Here is a 20,587-nt window from a genome sequence, read left to right on the forward strand (position 1 = left end):
GCTTGGAGGTCCCCACAGTCTCGGGAAGCGCTGCAAGATGCCTCGTGGTGGATCTCAGCTCTCTAAGAGGGAGAGGGGAGGTGAGCAGTCAGAGTTCCTGGAGGGAGCAGAGGGTAAAGGAATAGGCCCTCGCTGAGCCTTTCAGGTGACAGCCTCCCCTCGTTGCCACCAGGACCCAGAAGAGCGTCCTCAGATGGGGGATGAGAGAGAAGCCTCAGGAGAACCCATTGCACCAATCAGCTCCACCTGCACCCCCCACCATGACTCAGTATCCCCTTTGCGGACCCCGTATGCTAGAAATAAGCCTCAGTATGGGCCGTTTCATTCTGGGGTCTTTAGGGGGAGACATCTAAGGTTGCCCAATGGGCCATGGGAGTGTGGGAAACCTTAATGAGCCCTGATTTTTTTTTTTTTACAAAGAAGACCCCCTTGAGACTTCCCTGGTGATCCAGTGGTTAGGCATCTGAGCTTCCAATGCAGGAGGGGCACAGGTTCAATCCCTGGTTGGGGAACTAAGATCCCACATGGCGTGGGGCATGGCCAAAAATAAAATTTTAAAATAATAAAAATTTTAAAAGAAAGTAGCTTGCCTTCTAAAAAAGAAAAAAACTAAAGATACCCCCTCATGCAGGGCCCACTAGGGCTTGACTCGGATTTAACGCAGCAGAGAGCTTGCTACTTTGGAGGGAAGCAGGGGAGAGAAGTCGAGAAGAAAGCCTTAAGTGAGGCGAGGAGTGTTTACAATAACTATGGAGAGCAGCCGTAATCAGAAGCGGAGGACCGATTGTCCCGTAAATCAGCACTAAGGACACCTCGGCTTCCTCAGAGGAGCGGGAAAGCTCTGAATTAAAATGACAGGTCAGGGCTGCTGGCTGGAGGGCTCCCACGGAGCTCCGTTTAGCGGGTTCCCAGAACCCAACAGTGCAGAGGCAGCCGTGGGTCGGGCCACAGACAGCCTAGGAGTGTGTCTGTCTGTGTTCGAGTGTGGGTGTGCGTTCATGCATGTGAGTGTGCAAATGTGTTTCTGGATTGGTCTGCCTCTTTGTTCACCTGCGTGCAGCTGAGGGCTGTGCCTGGTCTTCGTTGCAGCACATGGGATCTTTAGTTGCAGCATATGAGGTTTTAGTTCCCCGACCAGGAATCAAACCCCCGTCCCCGGCTTTGGAACCAGCAGACAGAAAGTGCTGACAGAGGGCTTCAGGGTTCTTCACGTGCCAGGTCATGACCCTCGTGGGGATGGGGAGAGGAAGCGTGGATTCCAGCCCTGATCTAGCCTCTGACTAGCTTAGGGCTCTGGGCACCTGGGGAATGGAGGGGTTGCAGGTGGAGAAGGAAGCACAACCTCCATCCCCCTGGAAAGGTGAGCACACACCTAAGACCCTGCAAAACAATCAGAGCCACAGGTCCAAGCTGGACAGCGCGTCCCTAAGGAGATGCCGAGGAACCACAGAGGAGCCTCCCAGCGCCCCACCCTCCAGTGTCTTTGTGCAAATGCCTTCCCTCCGTGGGTCCCTGAGGGCAGGTCTCCGAGGTAGGAAGGTGTGTCCCGGGAGCTACATCTTGAGAGGGGGAAACTGAGCCTCAGAAAGGTCAGAGGACTGGACTTCCCTGGTGGTCTGGTGGTTAAGACTCTGCCTTGCAAGGCAGGGGATGTGGGGTCAATCTCTGCTCAGGGAACTAGGAGCCCACGTGCTGCCCACGTCACAGGTAGGGGATCTGTGCACTGCAACAAAAGATTCCACCTGATCCAGGAAGGTCCCACGTGCCACAACTGACAGCCGATGTGGCCGAATAAATTAAAAAAAAAAAAAAAAGGTGATCTGGGGACAACCCAAGGTCCCACAGCCGGTATTTCTACCATCTTCCTCCTCCTTCCTCCCCCCATCAACCAAAGACTAGAGCTGTGGACCCAGCCGTGGACCTACCCAAGAACAAACGTTGAGCTCAAATTCCCCTCACCTATCCTTTGGCTTCCCTGGTAGCTCAGAGGTAAAGAATTCACCTGCCAATGCAGGAGACCCCGGTTCTGTCACTGGGTTAGGAAGATCCCCTGGAGAGGGGCATGACAACCCACTCCAGTATTCTTGCCTGGAGAATCCCATGGACAGAGGAGCCTGCAGGCTATAGCCCGTAGGGTCGCAAAGAGTCGGACACGGCAGAAGCGACTGAGCAAGCAAGCACGCACTTATCCCTGGCTGTGTGACCTTGGGCTAGTTACTTAACTTCTCTGTGCCTTCGTTTCCTCATTGTGAAAAAGGAATGCTACTGTTAGTGCCTACAGTCAGTGCATACAAGGGGCTTTCTTGGCAGTCAAGTGGTTAGAGACGCCTTCTAATCAAAAGGTTTGATCCTTGGTCTCTGGAGGGAAGATCCCACACTCCTGGAGGCCAAAAGACCAAAACATAAAACAGGAACAATTGTAACAAAATTCAATAAAGATTTTTAACAATCAGTGCACACAAACCATCATGAAAGGCCCCCAGCCCGGAGAACCCTCGGGGTGGACGAGTACATTTTCTTCTCTGCCAGGCCAACCAGGGAAGGCTTCCTGGAATAGGCATCCACAGCCTTTCTCTTTCTGTCTGATCTCCTCTGCTCTCCAGGGCTGGGACTAGGGTGAGGCGAGGAGAATGGAAAATTTAAGGAGGCACTCCCTCTCAGGGACTCACCGTCTGCTTGCAGGACCCTGACAGCGGGTGCCACCTTAAATCGTTCCCCTCCCCCACCCATCGCAGTCCTGGGGCTCTCCTGGGCTTTTGTGCCCGGCACACTGCCTGAATCTGTCTGGCCCTCCTGTTTACACTGTCACCCAGGTGCTTGCCGTTCTGAGGATGGGTAGGGTACCGATGCTTCTCCAGACCCCGCATCTTCCCTTCTTACCAGTTCTGCCCCCCAGGGTGGGAGGGTTTTGTCCTGGGGGTTCAGCAGAGGGGTTGGGTCAGATCAGGCCCGACAGGCCCCACCCCTGGCTCCCACCCCCCACTTTCCAAAGAAGGGCTGTGAATCGGGTTCTAATGGGAAATTAATAAGGCAGCTGTGCTAACCACTAATGATGATGGCAAAGTCGTTACAAAAAGCTTCTTTACGTGTTTTTAATTACAGCAATTAAAGAGAAGTCGATAAAACATCACCCCCCACGCCCATCTCTCTTCTTGGCCCCACCCTGAGTCTCTTTGTTTTTGTGAAGCTGCCATAAATTTCTGGCATGCGGCAAGTGGGTTAAATGGCTGAGAAGGTTGGGAGAACCTTCTGGAGTCAGCATCCAGCTTCCGTTCCGTTCAGTTCAGTTCAGTCACTCAGTCGTGTCCGACTCTTTGCGACTCCATGAATCGCAGCACGCCAGGCCTCCCAGCTTCTGTAGGCTCCTCTTAGTCCTCCTCATCTGAGCAATGTCCTGACGGTATCCCAGCCTCCCTGGGTGGGCGATGGCTCAGACTTGGAACCCCCAGCCCCAGCAACAAGCCCCGCCTACCCATCACAGGGCCGAGGGCTCCTGCTCCCTGTTTTCCGGGGCAACTTAGCAGCCCCCTGTGCAAAATGAGAGCTGAGGGCATCAGCCCCACTGTCCCGTGGGCTGGGGTTGATGTCCAGAATGCCAGCGGTCGGCCCATTCTTCTTAATCCTCAACCTGAGTGGACTGTTAAATGTGGAAGAAGGGAGAAAGAGATATGGCTGAGGAGGTGGGGCCCTGGGGACAAAGGGTGACATTCTCAAATGCAGCTGGGTGTTTGGATGTCACCTAGGATGCAGTGGAAGTCGTGGATGGCTGGAGTTAGAGCCGCGACTGGATGGAGAAATAGCAGCCTCATAAGAAACACTCACAATCACAATGAAGTACCATCCCATGTCCACCAGACGGGCAAAAACCAAAGAGCCTAGCAAGACCAGGTGTTAATAGAAACTCCCGCCACTGCTGACGGGAGTGTGAATTGGCAGATTGATGCAAATCTGGAAAACAGCTTGGCTTTATCTCAGAAGATCGATGTGTGCACAGCCTACAACCCTTCCACCTTTAGGCACATCCTCTTGAGATTCTCTCAGCGACGAGTGCTAGCAGGCCCACACAAGACTGTTCTTAGCAGGACACCGAAACATCAATAACAAGCCCGCCTGCGGCAGCACCACCCTGTCTTGATATACAAACACCCAGGCGGCTCTGAGGATGACCAAGCCGAGTACAAGGACAGAGGTGGAGCCCCCAACAAACACGTTGCGGAGCAGATGACACACAAGATAATCCAGAGGGCTTCGAAACAGGCTAAATTATCCATAAAGTGTTCAAGGATGCATCTATATGCGGGGAAACTTGAAAGAAAGAGAGCAATGGTATGATGGACAGAGCATCCAAGATGGCAATTAGACCTCTGGGGGGCGTGGCGGTGATGAGGAGGCTGTCGGGGAGGGAGGTGAGGTTGGTTTGTCTTCTGTTCTTTAAACTGGGTGGTGGGTTGTTGCTGCTGTTATTGTCCAGTCGCTAAGTCGTGTCTGACACTTTGCGACCCCGTGGACTGCAGCACGCCAGGCTCCCCTGTCCTTCACCATCTCCTGGAGTTTGCTCAAACTCATGTCCGTTGAGCCATCCAACCATCTCATCCTCTGTTGCCCTCTTCTCTTGCCCTCAGCCTTTCCCAGTGGTGGGTATGTGAGCATTTATTCTTCTTCTTTGAACTATTCATAAAATTATATTCACTCTTTTTTTTTATGCATGACATACTTCATGATGAAATTGTTTTAAAAGTGGGACCTCCCTGGTGGTCCAGTGGTTAGGGCTCCACGCCTCCCCTGTAGGGGGCACGGGTTTGATCCCTGGTTGAGGAACTTAAGATCCCACATGCTGTGTGGCATGGCCAAAAAAAGTTATTTAAAAATAACTAAAGTTATTTAAAAGTTATTTAAAAATAGCTAAAAGCGGTAAATATGCTCTGAAGTGGAATGCATGCTTTACAAGACCTTTTAAGATAGAACAAAGACATTAGGAATAATTTTTAGGCCCCGTCTAGCTGGGCCCCAGGCCTATACATCTTTGCTCTCAGGGGAGTTCCTAGGGCGTTAGATCAGAGCTGCAAGGCACGGTATGCTTTATTCACCAGCATGCATCGCCGAGAGGAAGTGCAGTAAATAAATCCTTGTGTTTCCACCTCAGTGGGAGTGAGTTTCCCTAGGAGATCCTGGACCCCCAGCCCCACCAGCATGCACTTCTCTCTAGCCTTTCCCCGGCAGTGGCTGGCTAAGCAGCCCCCTTGCAGCTGGTGTTCGGGACACACATACCTATGCCCTGGGTCCCATGAGCAGAGACAAGGGGCTCCCTGGGAAGACCTAGCAAGCCCAGTTGGCAAAGTGAGTGGAGAGAATCAGGAGGGTTCGGGGGTCTCAGAGCCACAGCGAGGGGAGATTGTGAGATGGAAAGGCGGATGGGAGCAGCAGCGGCAAGGCTTGGACCAAGGTCAGCTCTGCCCGCCCTTCACCCGTCCATCCTGCCGTATGTACATACAGTCACCCGTGTCTCCATCCCTCCCTTCCTCCATCCCTCCATCCAGCCATTCATCCATCTATTCCACCAGCTGACCCCACAGGCGCTTTTTAAATTCTCTCTAACTAGCCCTTCTCTCCTGCCTCCTAGTCTTCACACCTTCTCCTCCTTCTGGACTTTACGACTGCCAACCACACACAGGCACACGCACACGCGTGCGGCTAACACCTACCCTTTATATAGCGCTGCTTTAAAAAGCCTCCCTCCGGCCGCCTTCGTGGCTCAGCAGTAAAGAATACACCTGTGCGGCGCAGAGGACGCAGGTTCAATCCCTGCTCCAGGAGGACACCACGTGCCACGGAGCAACAAGGCCAGGAGCCACAACTGCTGGACCCCACGGGCCCTAGAGTCCCTGCCCCCCAGCTGGAGCAGCCACCGGCACGAGGAGCGCCCGCTCGCTGTGGCTGGAGAAAAGCCCGCCTGCAACGCAGACCAGCACCGCCGAAAACCAGACAGAAATCATTTTTTTAGAAAAAGCCTCCCCCACCTCCCAGTAGATAAAGCAGATTTTCTCTGATGCCTCCTCTCGTAGAGAAACCTTGTTTCTCCGTCCTAACTGTTGTCTCAATGTGCCGCTGCGGGGCTGCCGGTTGCTGTTCTTGTGATTTTTCCCTTAACCCTGCCGTAAGTTCCCAGCACCTGTCGCAGAGCCTGCCTGACCCACAGAGGGGACTCGGCGCTGTCCGTGAGAGTACTGGGTGACTTGTTAAACATGTATTTATTTGACTGCCCTGAGCCTTAGTTGCAGCATCTGCAGTCTAGTTCCCTGACCAGGGATTGAACCCGGGCCCCCTGCTTTGGGAGCCAGGAGTCTTAGCCACTGGACCACCAGAGAAGTCCCGGTATCTGATGAGTTTAGAGGGAAACTGCTGTGTGCAGAGTATGGGGCCAGGTACCTTAGAGGGATTTCCTCATGAATGTAATTAAATAGAACTGCCTCATGAAGATTTCAGTGTAGCAGAAAGGGATAAAGAAGGTGTATGAAGAAGTTGAATGCAGGGGCAAAGTCGTGGAGGAGGCGAGGGCATGCCAAGACAGGGGCGAGTCCGGACGCTCGCTGGCCGCTGGCCGGCCCCGCCCTGACTGCTCAAGCTGGATAAACCACTCTATCTCCATGAGCTTTAATTTCCTCACTGACGAAATGGAGCTAATAAAACCCGAGAGAGAAGAAAGAAACACCATTACCATGAAATTGCTTTAAATTGTTCAAATATATCTTCAGAGTTCTGTGAAAAGTTTTTTAAATAGATAAAATTATTGTGAAGACTGAAATCAATGTGATTTATTGATGCAATTTTTTTATAGACAGAGCCAAGTAATAAAAATTAGTAAACAACTAAAAGATACGCATTTAGGAAAATTGAGCTTTGTCGTATTACTATGCAGATGAAATGAAAAAGCCATGTGAAGTCCAACTAGAAAGAAACCTGGTGTAGGGTCAGCAACTATTTGGGTGGCAGAGGTAATCTTTGTTGGAGAGGTTGATGTTAAAACTGTGAAAAATGCATAGGATTCCAATATTCTGATACAATGAATATTAGACCGTTTTACCGCTTTAATATACTCTTCCTGTCTCTATGGCTACATAACAAATAACCCCAGACATCAGGCACTGCTCAGTCGCTCGTCATGTCCAACTCTTTGCCACCCCATGGACTACAATCTGCCAGGCTCCTCTGTCCATGGGATCATCCAGGCAAGAATACTGGAGGGGGTTGCCATTTCCCTCTCCAGGGGGTGGACCGCAATAATTTGACTTGCTCACAGATTCTGTGAGTCTGGACAGAACATGATGGGAACAGCTTGTCTCTGCTCTTTGATGACTGAGGTCTCAACTAGAAGAACCAAAGGCTAGGGGCTGAAATTACCTGAGGGCTCTCATGTTCAGTCACGTGTCCAGGGTTGATGCTGGCTGTCGTCTGGGACTTCGGATCCTCTGCACAAAAGCTGTTTCTGGGTCCGTGTGGGCTAGACCGAGTTCCCTTACAACGTGGCGGCAGGATTCCAAGCTGGAGTGTCCAGAGAGCCAGGTGGAAGCTATATCCTTCTGATGACCTATCCTGGAAAGTCACATAGCATCACTTTTACTCACAGATCCCTCAGATTCAAGGGGAGGGGACATGGATGAGGGTAAATCTTGGTGCAGCCAGCTTTTTTAATTGAAGTATAATTGGTGCACAATGCCGTGTCTCAGATGTACAACAAAGTGATTGACTTATATATGCATATATATATATATATTTGGGCTTCCCTTGGAGCTCAGCTGGTAAAGACTCTGCCTGCAATGCAGGAGACCCCGGTTCAATTCCTGGGTTGGGAAGATCCCCTGGAGAAGGCCATGGCACCCCACTCCAGTATTCTTGCCTGGGAAATCCCATGGACAGAGGAGCCTGGCAGGCTACAGTCCCTGGGGTCGCAAAGAGTGAGCCATGACTTAGCAGCTGAGGACGAGCACAACATAAATATACACATTCTTTTTTGAAATAAATAAGCCTCTGCTGTTAGAGTCGAAGCCCACCCTGACGCCAGCAGGCAGGTGGGCAATCAAGCCTTCCCACCTGCATCTCTGCCATTTTCCTCCGGGCTGATGGAACATCAGAGCTGGGACCCATGGTCCCCTCTCTATCTGCTGATGGGGTAGACATGCTTCTAAAGGAGCAACATGATGTTGTGTTGACACGTCTGTGCAGGCTCACATGCAAGGGCCAGGAAGCTGGCCCCCAGAAGTGCCTTTCACCCCACACCTAAACCCTTGCCACAGTACAGGGCAGGGGACCAGGGACAGACTCCAGGGTCTGAGTTCACATCCTGCCTCTGCCCCATCCCAACCATGTGCATGCTATTGGACACGTCAACCAGCGTGTTTCAGAAGGTTTTTTTTTTCCATTGTAAACTCTTTGAAATAATGACCGACGTCTCCTGGTTGTTGAATGAATCCACTGATTCATGGACATACAGGCGTAAATGGATATAAAGCCCAAAAGCACCAAGCGGAGCACGCCGTCGTGAGGGAGGGGGTGAGGGGGCCGCGTGAGGTGGTCCAAACGCGGCGGCTGTTCCCCGGTGGCCACCCTGTGTCTGCCCTGTAATTTCCTTGGGCTCCCACCACTCCCCACCCAGGAGCCGGGCAGTCTCGGTTGCTGACCTCCGGTCGCTGACCCCTCCGTGTGCTCTTCCCTCCCGCAGACATGGGGAGCTTCGAGGAGGGCGAGAAGCACCAGAGCGTCTCCCACGGAGAGGCCGCTGTCATCCGTGCCCCACGCATCTCCAGCTTCCCGCGGCCGCAGGTGACCTGGTTTCGGGATGGCCGCAAGATTCCGCCCAGCAGCCGCATGTGAGCGTCCACCCCATCCCACCCCCGGGGGCGGGTGTGAGAAGCCAGCCCCACCCGGGAGAGGCGACCTGGGGCCACACAGAACCCCCAGATGCTGAGGATGCAAGGTCCTTTCCACTCTGGGATGGAGCCAGGTGGAGGACATCCCCAGGGAGGGCAGCCGGGTTCCCAGGGGGCCTTTCTGGGAAACCCTGGGCCAAGACTTGGAACTAGGACAGCTCTCGGCCTTCCTGGGGAATCCCAGGGTGTTGGCCCCTGTCTCTCAGCTGGAGAATAATTCTGCCTCTCAGAGCACTCCAAAAGCTCAAGTTGGCACAGACAGAGGCTCCATCCCTGTGGCTCCAGGCCAGGGTTCAGGGCCCACAGGCAGGCGCTGGCATCTCCCAGGCAGGGTGGACTGCTCTGGGTGTTTCTGCTGGGCGGGCGGGTGTGTCTGGGTGTCCATCGGTGTGCGCGGCTGTGTGTTCTGGCTGCAGGGAGGAGGGGAGGCCTGGCAGGGAGAGGAACACAAGGTCCTTTCAGCGCTAACAAGGGCCCTTCTGTGTAGCCCATGTCAGGGGTGGTGGCCGCCGGGCTTGTGGGCAGAGGGATGGAGCCGACACCTCCCAGGAGGGCGGGCAAGGGGTCAAGGGTGGGACACAGTGGCTCTCCTGACGCCCCCGGGAGACAGCCAGCGGAGGCGTTCCTCTTTTGGACTCCCACTCTCCCCTGCTCCCAGCAGAGGGGGAAGCCCACCCTTGTCCTGGTCCACGTGGGCCACAGGTCCGCTGAGGGCGGAGCCTGTCCGGTCTCTGCAGGAAGCACCAGCCGAGATGGCCAGTTCTTGCCTTCGGGAAGCATGAGGTTCCACGAGAGATGTTATAATCGTGTAACATAGTAACATCCTGGCAAGAGCCGTGGCAGTACGGAGCACCTGTTGGGTTCTCCGGCCTCCGCTATGCACACCACACATCACCCTCTGCTCCAGGACAGACACGCGCCTCCCAGCGAGAGGGGCTCTGTCTCCTTGACTTTTCGATCACCAGAGTGAACGTTCAGGAAATATCTGTTGAATGAATGACCCTCACGAGAACCTTAGGACGCTGCTGATTTTATTCCCATTTTACAGATGGTAAAGTGAAGGCCCCCAGAGCTTAACTGCTTTGCCAAATCTCACGCAGCTGGTTCCAGGCTCACCAACTCCAGAGTCAGGGCCTTTTTGTATAATGGTTTCAGTGTCTTGTTTAAACTACGTATGTGAAGTGAAAGTCGCTCAGTCGTGTCCGACTCTTTGTGACCCCATGGACTATACAGTCCGTGGAATTCTCCAGGCCAGAATACTGGAGTGGGTTGCCTTTCCCTTCTCCAGGGGATCTTTCCAACCCAGGGATTGAACCCAGGTCTCCCACATTGCAGGTGGATTCTTTACAAGCTGAGCCACAAGGGAAGCCCAGGAACAGTGGAGTGGGTAGCCTATCCCTTCTCCAGCGGGTCTTCCAGACCCAGGAATCAAACTGGGGTCTCCTCCATTGCAGGCAGACTCTTTACCAACTGAGCTGTGAGGAAAGCCCAGATATGTATGTCTTTGTGTATTTTGGGCTGTGCTGGGTCTTTATCTCTACACACAGGTTTTCTCTGCTGCTGCTAAGTCGCTTCAGTCGTGTCCGACTCTGTGCGACCCCATAGACAGCAGCCCACCAGGCTCCCCCATCCCAGGGATTCTCCAGGCAAGGACACTGGAGTGGGTTGCCATTTCCTTCTCCAATGCATGAAAGTGAAAAGTGAAAGTGAAGTCGCTCAGTCATGTCCGACTCTTCACGACCCCATGGACTGCAGCCTACGAGGCTCCTCCGTCCATGGGATTTTTCCAGGCAGGAGTGCTGGAGTGGGTGCCATCACCTTCTCCCAGGTTTTCTCTAGTTGCGGGGAATGGGAGCTACTCTCTGGTTGCGGTGAGAGGGCTTCCCATTGTGATGGCTTCTCTTGTTGCCGAGCACGGGCTCTAAAGACGCTGTCTTCAGTCGTTGCAGCTTGCGGGCTCAGAAGCTGCAGCACACGGGCTTAGCTGCTCTGTGGCATGGGGCATCTTCCCAGACCAGGGACTGAGCCCGTCTCTCCAGCATTGGCAGGCACACTCTTAACCAGTGGACCACCAGAATCAGGATCTTTAATTCTCTTTTGCGTGGACATTATTTGAGAGCAGGGACAAAGACATGGGGCTAAACAGGATAAAGTGATTGTACTTGTGGAAAATTGATCTGGTGATTCTCAACCTGGCTACCATCCGAGATCATTTGGCACCATTTGAAATGTACTGATCTTTCGATTCTGCCCCTCACACGCTCTGATTGCATGGAAACAGTGTGTATGCACCTAGATGTCGGGATTTTTAAAAGCTCCCCAGTGATTCCGGCATGCAGCCACAGTTGAGAACCACTCTCCTGGAACGCGTCCGTTACCTCCAGGTACAATAGTGCTGCATAACAAGCGGTCCCAACGGCCTGATGAGAAAAGCATGCATTTACTGTTCACATCAGCAGACTGGTGAGCTTGGCCTGGCTCTCTCGCTTGTTCGGGGCTGGCTGATTAGAATGTCTGGGTGGGTTCCTTCTGATCTGCTTGCCCCAGCCTCCAGCCAGCCGGCCCTAACACCTCCTCTTGGCAGTCACAGAACCAGCAAAGTCAAGGTTCTGCTGACATCCCAATGGTCAAGGCAAGTCACGTGGTAGAAGTCAGACTAAAGATGAAGGGAAATTAACTCTGCTCTTGAGAGACCTAGAGAGTCACCTGGTGGGGTTGCTGCTACAGAGCAGGTGGTGGTTGAGGGGGACCCCGGGTTCATAGGTGGACCCATGCTGTGTGTGAGGACCAGGCTCCCTTAGGCCTAGTGAAAGTTCAATAAAAGCTGCGAGTGAGGACCATTAACGCAGAGACAAGGTTGAGTCGCAGGAGGGGATCGCCCTGCCACGTGGGTGCTGAGACAGGCAGCAAGTCCTGGCCGCTTCCCGACTCCCTTTTCTGAGCCAATCTCCCGGGCCCTCCACCCGACTGGGAGTGGCTGCAGGAATACTGTGCTGAGGAGGACCCTGAAGACTCAGACTCCGCGGGAAGAGCGCCAGCGTGGATGAACCACGTGCGCCATTGCCACCGGAGGGCCCGAGTGGACATCTGTCTCCGGGGTTTGCCACATTAGACACAGCTCTTTCTGCAGCCTCACTCCCATCACCCCTTTCCTGACAGCTTCCCACCTCCTCTGGCCGTTCCTGGCCTCTGCCATCACCCCCCCCTTTTTTCATTCCCAACAGCCGCTGTCACCAGAACAGAACGCCCTCACACACACCTTCCTGGCCACGTCCACCCCCTCCAGCCCTCCTACCAAACACACACGAGAATACAGGGCATTTTTATCTCAGCAATTATAGCAGATTAATATTCGTAACCCAGAGGAAAGGTCCCTGGAAACAAATCCTCTGGTGTCTGTTTGCCGGAGATATGCATCTGGTGAGCGCTATCAGCCGTCGGGGCACAGGAGCTGCGCTATCTACAGAGGACCGCTGTCCCTCCTGGGGCGGAAGCAGAGATTAGCAGCCCCCCCCACCCCCACCCCTTCCTTGATACTCATTGTTGGAAAGGAGACAAGATTCCTAACAAAGATGCACGCTGAGGGTTTGGGGGCAGGTTCTAGGGTGATTTATTTTACTCCTAATTAAATGATCAATTGCCCCACACCCCCGGAGCCGGGAAAAAAGGGCTGGCTTCATTGGAGGGAACGGAAGGGTCAATAAGAGAAGTGGGACAGACCCAAGAAATTGAAACCAGGGGAGTGTGGCTGAAGAACGTAACCCAGCCTCTGCTGAGAGGGGACCCCTGACGTCCATACCCTGCAAGAACCCTGGCAGCCTCCTTCAGCATGGGTGCCCCTGGGCGAGCCGACTGGAAGCCCTCCTGAGTGCCGCAGGTAGCTGGTGCGCTTTGGAAGTGAGCGACAGGGTCGTGCCAGAACCATCTATCAAGGGGATGGTCATCCTGCTGAAGGCTGTGAGCCCGGGGACCTTTCTCAGTAGCCTCCTGTGTTCGCTGCCCTCTGCTGACTCCGCTCACTGGGAACTCAAACCCAGGCCCCGGGGGTCCCGGACACAGAGCTCTCCTCCAGAGGCAGGCAGAGCCACTCTGGCCGCATCACAGACAGACCCCTGAACCCAGAGACTTAGCACCGTGGAAGTTTATTTCCTGCCAACTTAAAGAGCTTTAGAGCTTCCCTAGTGGCTCAGACAGTAAAGAATCTGCCTGCAATGCAGGAGACCCAGGCTCAGCCCTGGGATTGGGAAGACCCCCTGGAGGAGGGCATGGCAACCCAGTCCAGTATTCTTGCCTGGAGAATCCCACGAACAGAGGAGCCTGGTGGGCTATGGTCCATGGGGTTGCAAAGAGTCGGACATAACTAAGCAAGTAACACTTTCACTTCCTTTTTTCACCCTAAGAGGGGGCTGAGGGGGACATGTGAACTCCAGAAGGCTGTGTCAGAGGCAGGCTGTGGCTTTTGAGTCAACCTAAACAGACTCGTGGTGTTGGAGAAGACTCTTGAGAGTCCCTTGGACTGCAAGGAGATCCAACCAGTCCATTCTGAAGGAGATCAGCCCTCGGATTTCTTTGGAAGGAATGATGCTAAAGCTGAAGCTCCAGTACTTTGGCCACCTCATGCGAAGAGTTGACTTATTGGAAAAGACTCTGATGCTGGGAGGGATTGGGGGCAGGAGAAGAAGGGGACGACCGAGGATGAGATGGCTGGATGGCATCACTGACTCGATGGACGTGAGTCTGAGTGAACTCCGGGAGTTGGTGATGGACAGGGAGGCCTGGCGTGCTGCGATTCATGGGATCGCAAAGAGTCGGACACGACTGAGCGACTGAACTGAACTGAAACAGACTCGGGATTAGGTAGCCTCCCTCCCCCGCAGCCTTCACCCACCTCCACAAGCTGCACTAAAGGACCAGGTCCCTGCAGCGGGTTCCCTGCTCTCCGCTGGGGGCTCTGGGCACGTTCATGGGGACATGGTCGCCATCCCTGTCCCACTGTGTTGACTTGAAAATATTTCAGCTTGGCGCTGTCCTCATTCCCATCACCCCACTTGTTGCTGTTCACTCGCTCAGTCGTGTCCGACTCTTTGTGACTCCATGGCCTGCAGCACGCCAGGCTTCCTGTCCTTCCCCATCTCCCAGAGCTTGCTCAAACTCATGTCCATTGAGTGCATGATGCCATCCAACCATCTCATCCTCTGTCGTCCCCTTCTCCTCCTGCCCTCAATCTTTCCCAGCATCAGGGTCTTTTCCAGTAAGTTGGCTCTTCACAGCAGGTGGTCAAAGTATTGGAGCTTCAGCTTCAGCATCCAATGAATATTCAGGGTTGACTTCCTTTAGGATTAGCTGGAGGTTAAAAGACCTCTTCAGAAAAAAAAAAAAAAAAGGACATCATTAGGGTTCCCTGGAATTGGAGAGGAAGGCTTAGTCTTCCCACTTCCTGGAGCGCAGCAGGCAATGTAAGTCCCAGCACTGGAATCCCAAAAACCAGAATAGGGGGGACCCTGGCCCAGCCTGGCTGAGAGAGACCAAGCTGGAGAGGCATTCACGGGGTTATTTGAGAGCCCGTTTAAAAGTCTGTCACATTCACCTAATGGGAGAATTTGAAAAGAATTCAACTGGATTTGTCCTTGTTAAACTAACATTAAGGATGTTTAACAGCTGTCTCGGGCATATCACATTAAAATCCGGAGATAGACTCGACAAACTAATGCTGTTGCTCGTCATCAGGAGGATGAGGGAGAGGAGATGCTGGGCAGAGCCGGCCCAGGCAGGGCTCCTGCCCCCACACCTGGAGGGTGCCCAGCTTCCGCCTGGACAAGCCCTTCACCCAACCTGCGGACGTGGGGGCTGAGGGGCTGCGCCCCGCTGCCCAGCCGGTTTCCCTTTTCCCTCTCAACCAGCCCTGACAGCCCCTCTAATCGGCTGGATTCAGGGTAAAGGAAATGGAGGTGCTTCCCTGGTGGCTCAGACAGTAAAGAATCTGCCTCGATGCAGAAACCCAGGTTTGACCCCTGGGTCAGGAAGATATCCCTGGAGAAGGGAATGGCAACCCACTCCAGTATTCTTGCCTAGAGAATTCTGTAGACAGTGGAGCCTGATGGGCTACAGTCCGTGGGAGTCTCAAAGAGTCAGACACGACTGAAGCAACTACCTTCACTTCCTTTTTTCACCCTAAGAGGGGGCTGAGGGGGACGTGTGAACCCCAGACGGCTGTGTCAGAGGCAGGCCGTGGCTTTTGAATCAGCCTGAACAGATTCAGGATTAGGCTAAGGCAGTGATTCTGGAATGGGTCTGCTCATCTCTAGATGTACTATCATCTCTCATCATGCATTCATTCTGGGGAAGGAATTTCTTTAGTTCTGGACCCTCCTGGGGCAGAAATGACCCGCAAGGGTAGAGTTCTGGGGGAGCTCCGGCCCCTAGCCAGGCCTGGGGTGGACACAGAGCAGCGTCGCCTGGACAGTCTCAGACCCCTGGACATGCTCTGTATCTGGTCCCCAGCGCTGGTGAAGTATTGGGATTCTCTGCAAACTAATCGTGGCTGGAGTTCAGGCAGTCAGTGGTGCCGGGGGGTGGGCTGGAGAAAGGGCTACTGGGCACCTGGCTTCATGTGCCTGCTCGCATTGCATCCCTGGAGGCCCGCCTGTCAGAGGAGTCCTTTTCTGCTTCCCAGAGCCATCACCCTGGAGAACACGCTTGTCATCCTGTCGACCGTGGCGCCCGACGCGGGCCGCTACTACGTGCAGGCTGTAAACGACAAGAACGGGGACAACAAGACGAGCCAGCCCATCACTCTCGCCGTGGAGAGTAAGTCAGCGTGTCATTAAATCTTGGGAATGGGGCTCCCGGGGCTCGTGGGGAAGACGGAATGGCGTGGAGGGGGGAGGCTGGGAAAGGGCAGGGGAGGAGCCGTCCAGAGGAGGAGGCGTGCCAGCTGTGGAAGCGCGAGCCGGGGAACCAGGAGGGTGCTGAACTCTGGACTCCATCCCCATGAATCTGAGATGGTTTCAGGAGCAGGGACACTTAGCTTGGTCGTCGGCAGGCCCCCTGGAGACCCGGGGGAGGCATGAAATGTTGGGAAAAGTGTGTGCATGAGAGGGTTACAGCCACCCCTGGGGCTCAGGGGCCATTGGCAAGAGCCCACCAGGAGCTGGGAAGCTCGTTGTTAAAGAAGGGTGCCGACTGCCTGTACTCAGCTGGCACATAAGAGGCGCCACTTGCAGTCAGAGCTGAGCCATCCTTGCTGATGAGAACACAGGCTCTCTGCCCAGGCTCCCGCCTCAAAGTTCCCCTGTCCATCGCCAGAGACTGTCCCGCACCCTGCAGGAGAGAGGCAAGCCTCTCCTCAGCGGCAGAGTGCGGAGGGGAGCAAACGGAAAGGGTGACTCCTTGAGTCTCCTTGACGGAGAAGCGTTTGTCTAGCCGAGACCAAAGGCAGGTTTCCCGGCCCTGATGGAGATGTCGGGTGGGGTAGGGTGGGGGAGCGGGCGTTCTCCCCGGCCCCGCTAGCCCCCCACACACACACCACCCCCGGGAGGCAGAGGAGGTGGGGAGTCGCCGAGTCCGTGGGATGGGGCCAGAGCTTCCTGCAGCGGCCGAGCGCCACGCCGCCTGCGGGAGCCAGATGTTCACGTCTTCCGCATCTGCACAGCTGCTGCTCCACAAGCCGGCTCATTTATTACCCACGGTCCCGCGGGGACGTCCCCACCAGCAGCACAAGGAGGGTGCCAGCCAGCGCAGGACCTTCCCATGTCCCTCCTCTGATCCCAGCCTCTGTCTTCCAGGGCCCAGAAAGCCCAGTTGTTGATGAGTCACTAAGACGTGTCTTTTTCGACCTCAAGGACTCTAGCCTGCCAGGCTCCTCTGTCCTTGGGATGCTCCAGAGAGGATACTGGAGTGGGTTGCCATTTGCTCCTCCAGGGGATCTTCTTGACCCAGGGAGAGAACCCACGTCTCCTGCATTGGCAGGTGGATTCTTTACCACCGAGCCCCTTGGGAAGCTGCAGAAAGCCCAGAACATTCCCCAGTCCCTACCTGCCCGTGCCTGGGCCTTCTGGCACCTGCAGAACCCCTTCCCATATCTGCAGTGACCCCCTCCCCCAGACCAGGCCCCTGTCTGCCGAGAAAGAGACCTGGATGCGAGGAGCAGAGTTCCAGTCTGCGTGCTGACCCATGGGGGTCACAGGTGTGACTTCTGACATTGACTTGAGCCAGGATCTTGCTCATCCTGGCATCCTGGGGGCCCAGCCCACAGTCTGGGGCTGCGGTTTCTATGAGAAAAGCAGCCATTAGAGGGGGTGTTTTTCTCCATGTATTTTCCAGTGTTCTGAAAACCTGGAGTCTAATGGAATCGAGCCATTTGGTCCGAGTCAAGGTCAGGCATCTCCCTGGGTGACTCAGTTGACCCTGAGCCCAAGGTTGGAGCCTTCCTCCCCCGACTCTGCTCTGCCTTCCTCTCCCAGCACCAGCCTCCTCCCGGCCGGCCCAGGTGGTGGTGGGGGCAGGGGGGTCGTTCGCTCTCTGCCCCCTCCCCCAGCCCTCCGGGGGGCCCACAAGAAACAGGCAGGGTTCCCTCGGCCCTCCCATGTCTGCCGGAGCCTCCTCCACACCATTGTCTGTTGCCCCTCGCCCCCTGCTCTCAGGATTTGTGCTGGATTGAGAGCAGAATCAGCTGATTTTCAGCTAATTTCTCCTCCCACGAGTGACTGCACTTCAAATTCTGGTGGTTGTCGCTGACACAAATCCCCCAGCTGCCGGCCTGCCAGCCAATTTCCTGGGAGCAATTGCGACTTCGCCCACCTCCAGCAGCATCTCCCTCATCTGTCTCGCCCTCCGCTCCCCACTCCTGCGCCCTCACCCCCTCTCTGCTCAGGGCAGGCAGCCTCTTCGCATCCCTCATCCCTCGGGAAACATCCATGCTCTTTGGAGATGGAGATGGAGAGAGCAAAGGCCAGTGACCCCCAGAGTTGCCCCCTGCCCAGGTGTCAGCCAGGTGACCTCACTCGGACCACCACAGCTCTTGACAAGTTCGTACCTGGCTGGTGGTCCCACTGGGTCCTGATCAGAGCTGCACCATGCAACAGAATTATAATATGAGCCACATATGCAATTTAAAATTTGCCAGTAGCTCACTGTTTCAGAAGGAAAAAGGAATTGGCGAAATTAATTACACTTTATTTAACCCAATATATCCAAAATATAATCAGCTGAACATACCATCAAGATAGAAAATATTAATGAGCTACTTTACACTGGTTCTTTTTTAAGTCTTTGAAAATCCGTGTGTATTTTACACTTAAAGCACATCTCCTCAAATTTGGATGCTGGATTTTCATCTGGAATACATGATCTGTATTTAGATTTCATAAAATGTACAGCTAGAAAGGTGGGATCAGAAGCCCAAATTGTTCTATACATAATTAGAAGTGTTCTAATAACTGACTCGGGGATCTGCTTTTAATCAGATAAAATTCAATCCCCTTCCATAGGGACATCGGTCACTCAAGAGCTCACGGCCCCCTGTGGTTCTCCCCCCACCCCCATGTTGGATGGGGCAGGTAGGCCCCAGGCTCGTGGGCAGCTGGAAGCCGGCCCAGGGCAGAGGGGCAGCTTGTCTCCCTGCCCTCCACCCACTTGGCCTGTGGTCCAGTCACATGGTCCCTGAGCCACAGTTTCCTCATCTGGACGCCTGTGGCAAAGCATGGGCTTTCCCGATGGCTCAGCGGGTAAAGAACCCGCCTGCAATGCAGGAGACGCAAGAGACATGGGTCGGATCCCTGGGTTGGGAAGATCCCCTGGAGGAGGAAATAGCAGCCTGCTGTGTTATTCTTGCCTGGAAAATCCCATGGACAGAGGAGCCTGGTGGGCTACAGTCCACGGGGTCACAAAGAGTCGGACGCGACTAAGCACACACGCACACACCCAACATGATGCTTGTGGCAAAGCATTGTTGGGAGGATTCAGTGAAGTGACGGCGAATAACGGGTCGAAGTGGGTGCCCCCCACCATACCTATCATCAAAACTGTCCTGGGGCAGCTGGCTGAGACCCAGCTTCACCCCTGGGTGGGGACCCCCCAGCTTCCTCCTGTCCCAGGGCCCCACCCACATCACAAGCTCGCCTGGGAGATGCTGGCGCTTGCCTTGCCTGCAGCTTTTCCAGGGGATCCCTGGGGCCCCGTTCACTCCACTGCCCAGAGCGGATGCCCTGCATCCTGTGCCTGCCCCCTCCCCCTGGCCGGCCTCCTGGAGACCTGGAGTCAGCCCACCCCTACCCCTGACAAAGAGCCCCTGGCAGTCAGGTGCGCCCTCCCAGGGCGGGTCCACCTGAGCGGTCCCTCAGCTTTCCCCTCACACCGAGAGCCTCCCTTTATACTGCTCCCGTGGGCCGGGCACCATCCAGGCACCGCTGTTCCGTCATTAACAGCAGTCCCTGGAGGCAGGCTGCTACTCCCCTCCACGAGTTACAGATGAGAAAGCTGAGGAAACAGGTGAAGAGGTGAAGCAATTTACTTCCCGGTGACATTCACTAATGATGTACGAGGCTGATAATGGGACCAGGTTTCCCTGCCTGCAACACTCAGCCCGTTGGCCACTCCCTGGATGTCTAGAGGCGCACACATCCCCCGGTTTTGGCGAGAAGCACCTGCTGTTGGCTCTTTCGACTCTGCAGAGGTCACGCAGCCCCAGGTCTTCACTCCCAGTCCTGGCCCCCTCCCACTCCCCTGCTTTCTCAGGCCTTATCCCTGACGACCTCCCGGTTAGAAACCCACTTCCTCCACCCTGATTCTCCCTGATGCTCAGGGCTCAGCCCCACTGACCCCCTCCCTGGCACCTTGAAAACTGAGCTTCTAGAACCCTCCCTGTCTCACCCAGGTCTCCAGCCTCCTGCTTCCTTCTCCCCCGGATGATGCCTGGTTCTCAGCCCTTTGTCCCTGCCTCCACTGTGTTCTTGTCTGGAGAATCCCAGGGACAGAGGAGCCTCGTGGGCTGCCGTCTATGGGGTCGCACAGAGTCGGACACGACTGAAGCGACTTAGCAGCAGCAGCCACTGCCTCACACCTGGTGCCTGGGCTTCCCTGAGCCCCCCTTCCTATCTTCTCCGGGCACATCTCCCCCCACCCCCGGGGAACTCCAGCTTCCTGCTCCTGAAGACCCCCCCTTGAGCACCTTCACTCTGACCTCCCGCCACCGTCTCCAGCCCATCTCCCTTCTTTGAAAACAGGGAGCCCGCAGCACAAGCGAGGGGAGCAGGAGTGGTGAGGCCGAGCCTTGAGACCATGGCTGTGTGGCCTTGGGGAAGCCCCTTCACTACTCTGAGCCTCAGCTGCCTTTTCCCTAGAAAGGACACTATAATATACATATCTCCCAGGGCTGGGGATAAGAATTTTAGGATTTAAGAGTGTCCTCCTCTTGGGCTTAACATTTCTCTGTAAAGAGGCCCCAGCTCGAGATGCTTTATCCTCACGTCTGCCCACCGCTCTGTGCCCGTGAACTCGCCTGGGGCCGACTCCCAGCTCCTAGCCCAGTTTGTAAATTCTCAGTAATCTGGCCCTGATCCGACCTCCCCCAGTCAGATCTGCCTTGCCTCCCCTAGTAGGCATGGAGAATGGTGCTTGCCTTCCACCTGCTCCAGTCTGCTGCCTGCTGTCTTTGTTGTTTAGTC

At 54.8% G+C, this 20,587-nt stretch overlaps 1 protein-coding gene across 2 annotated transcripts in view; it reads left to right on the forward strand.

The window, feature by feature from the left end:
• SDK2 (sidekick cell adhesion molecule 2) overlaps positions 1-20,587 on the forward strand; it is a 274,805-nt gene that overhangs the window by 154,083 nt on the left and 100,135 nt on the right. For both annotated transcript variants that reach the window (XM_069544046.1, XM_069544048.1), the window contains exons 4-5: positions 8,717-8,864; positions 15,598-15,731. In XM_069544046.1, the coding sequence (XP_069400147.1) occupies positions 8,717-8,864; positions 15,598-15,731 (282 nt within the window). The remainder of the gene's footprint in view (positions 1-8,716; positions 8,865-15,597; positions 15,732-20,587) is intronic.

Source organism: Ovis canadensis, chromosome 11 (assembly GCF_042477335.2).
Source record: "Ovis canadensis isolate MfBH-ARS-UI-01 breed Bighorn chromosome 11, ARS-UI_OviCan_v2, whole genome shotgun sequence".
Classification (NCBI taxonomy): domain Eukaryota; kingdom Metazoa; phylum Chordata; class Mammalia; order Artiodactyla; family Bovidae; genus Ovis; species Ovis canadensis.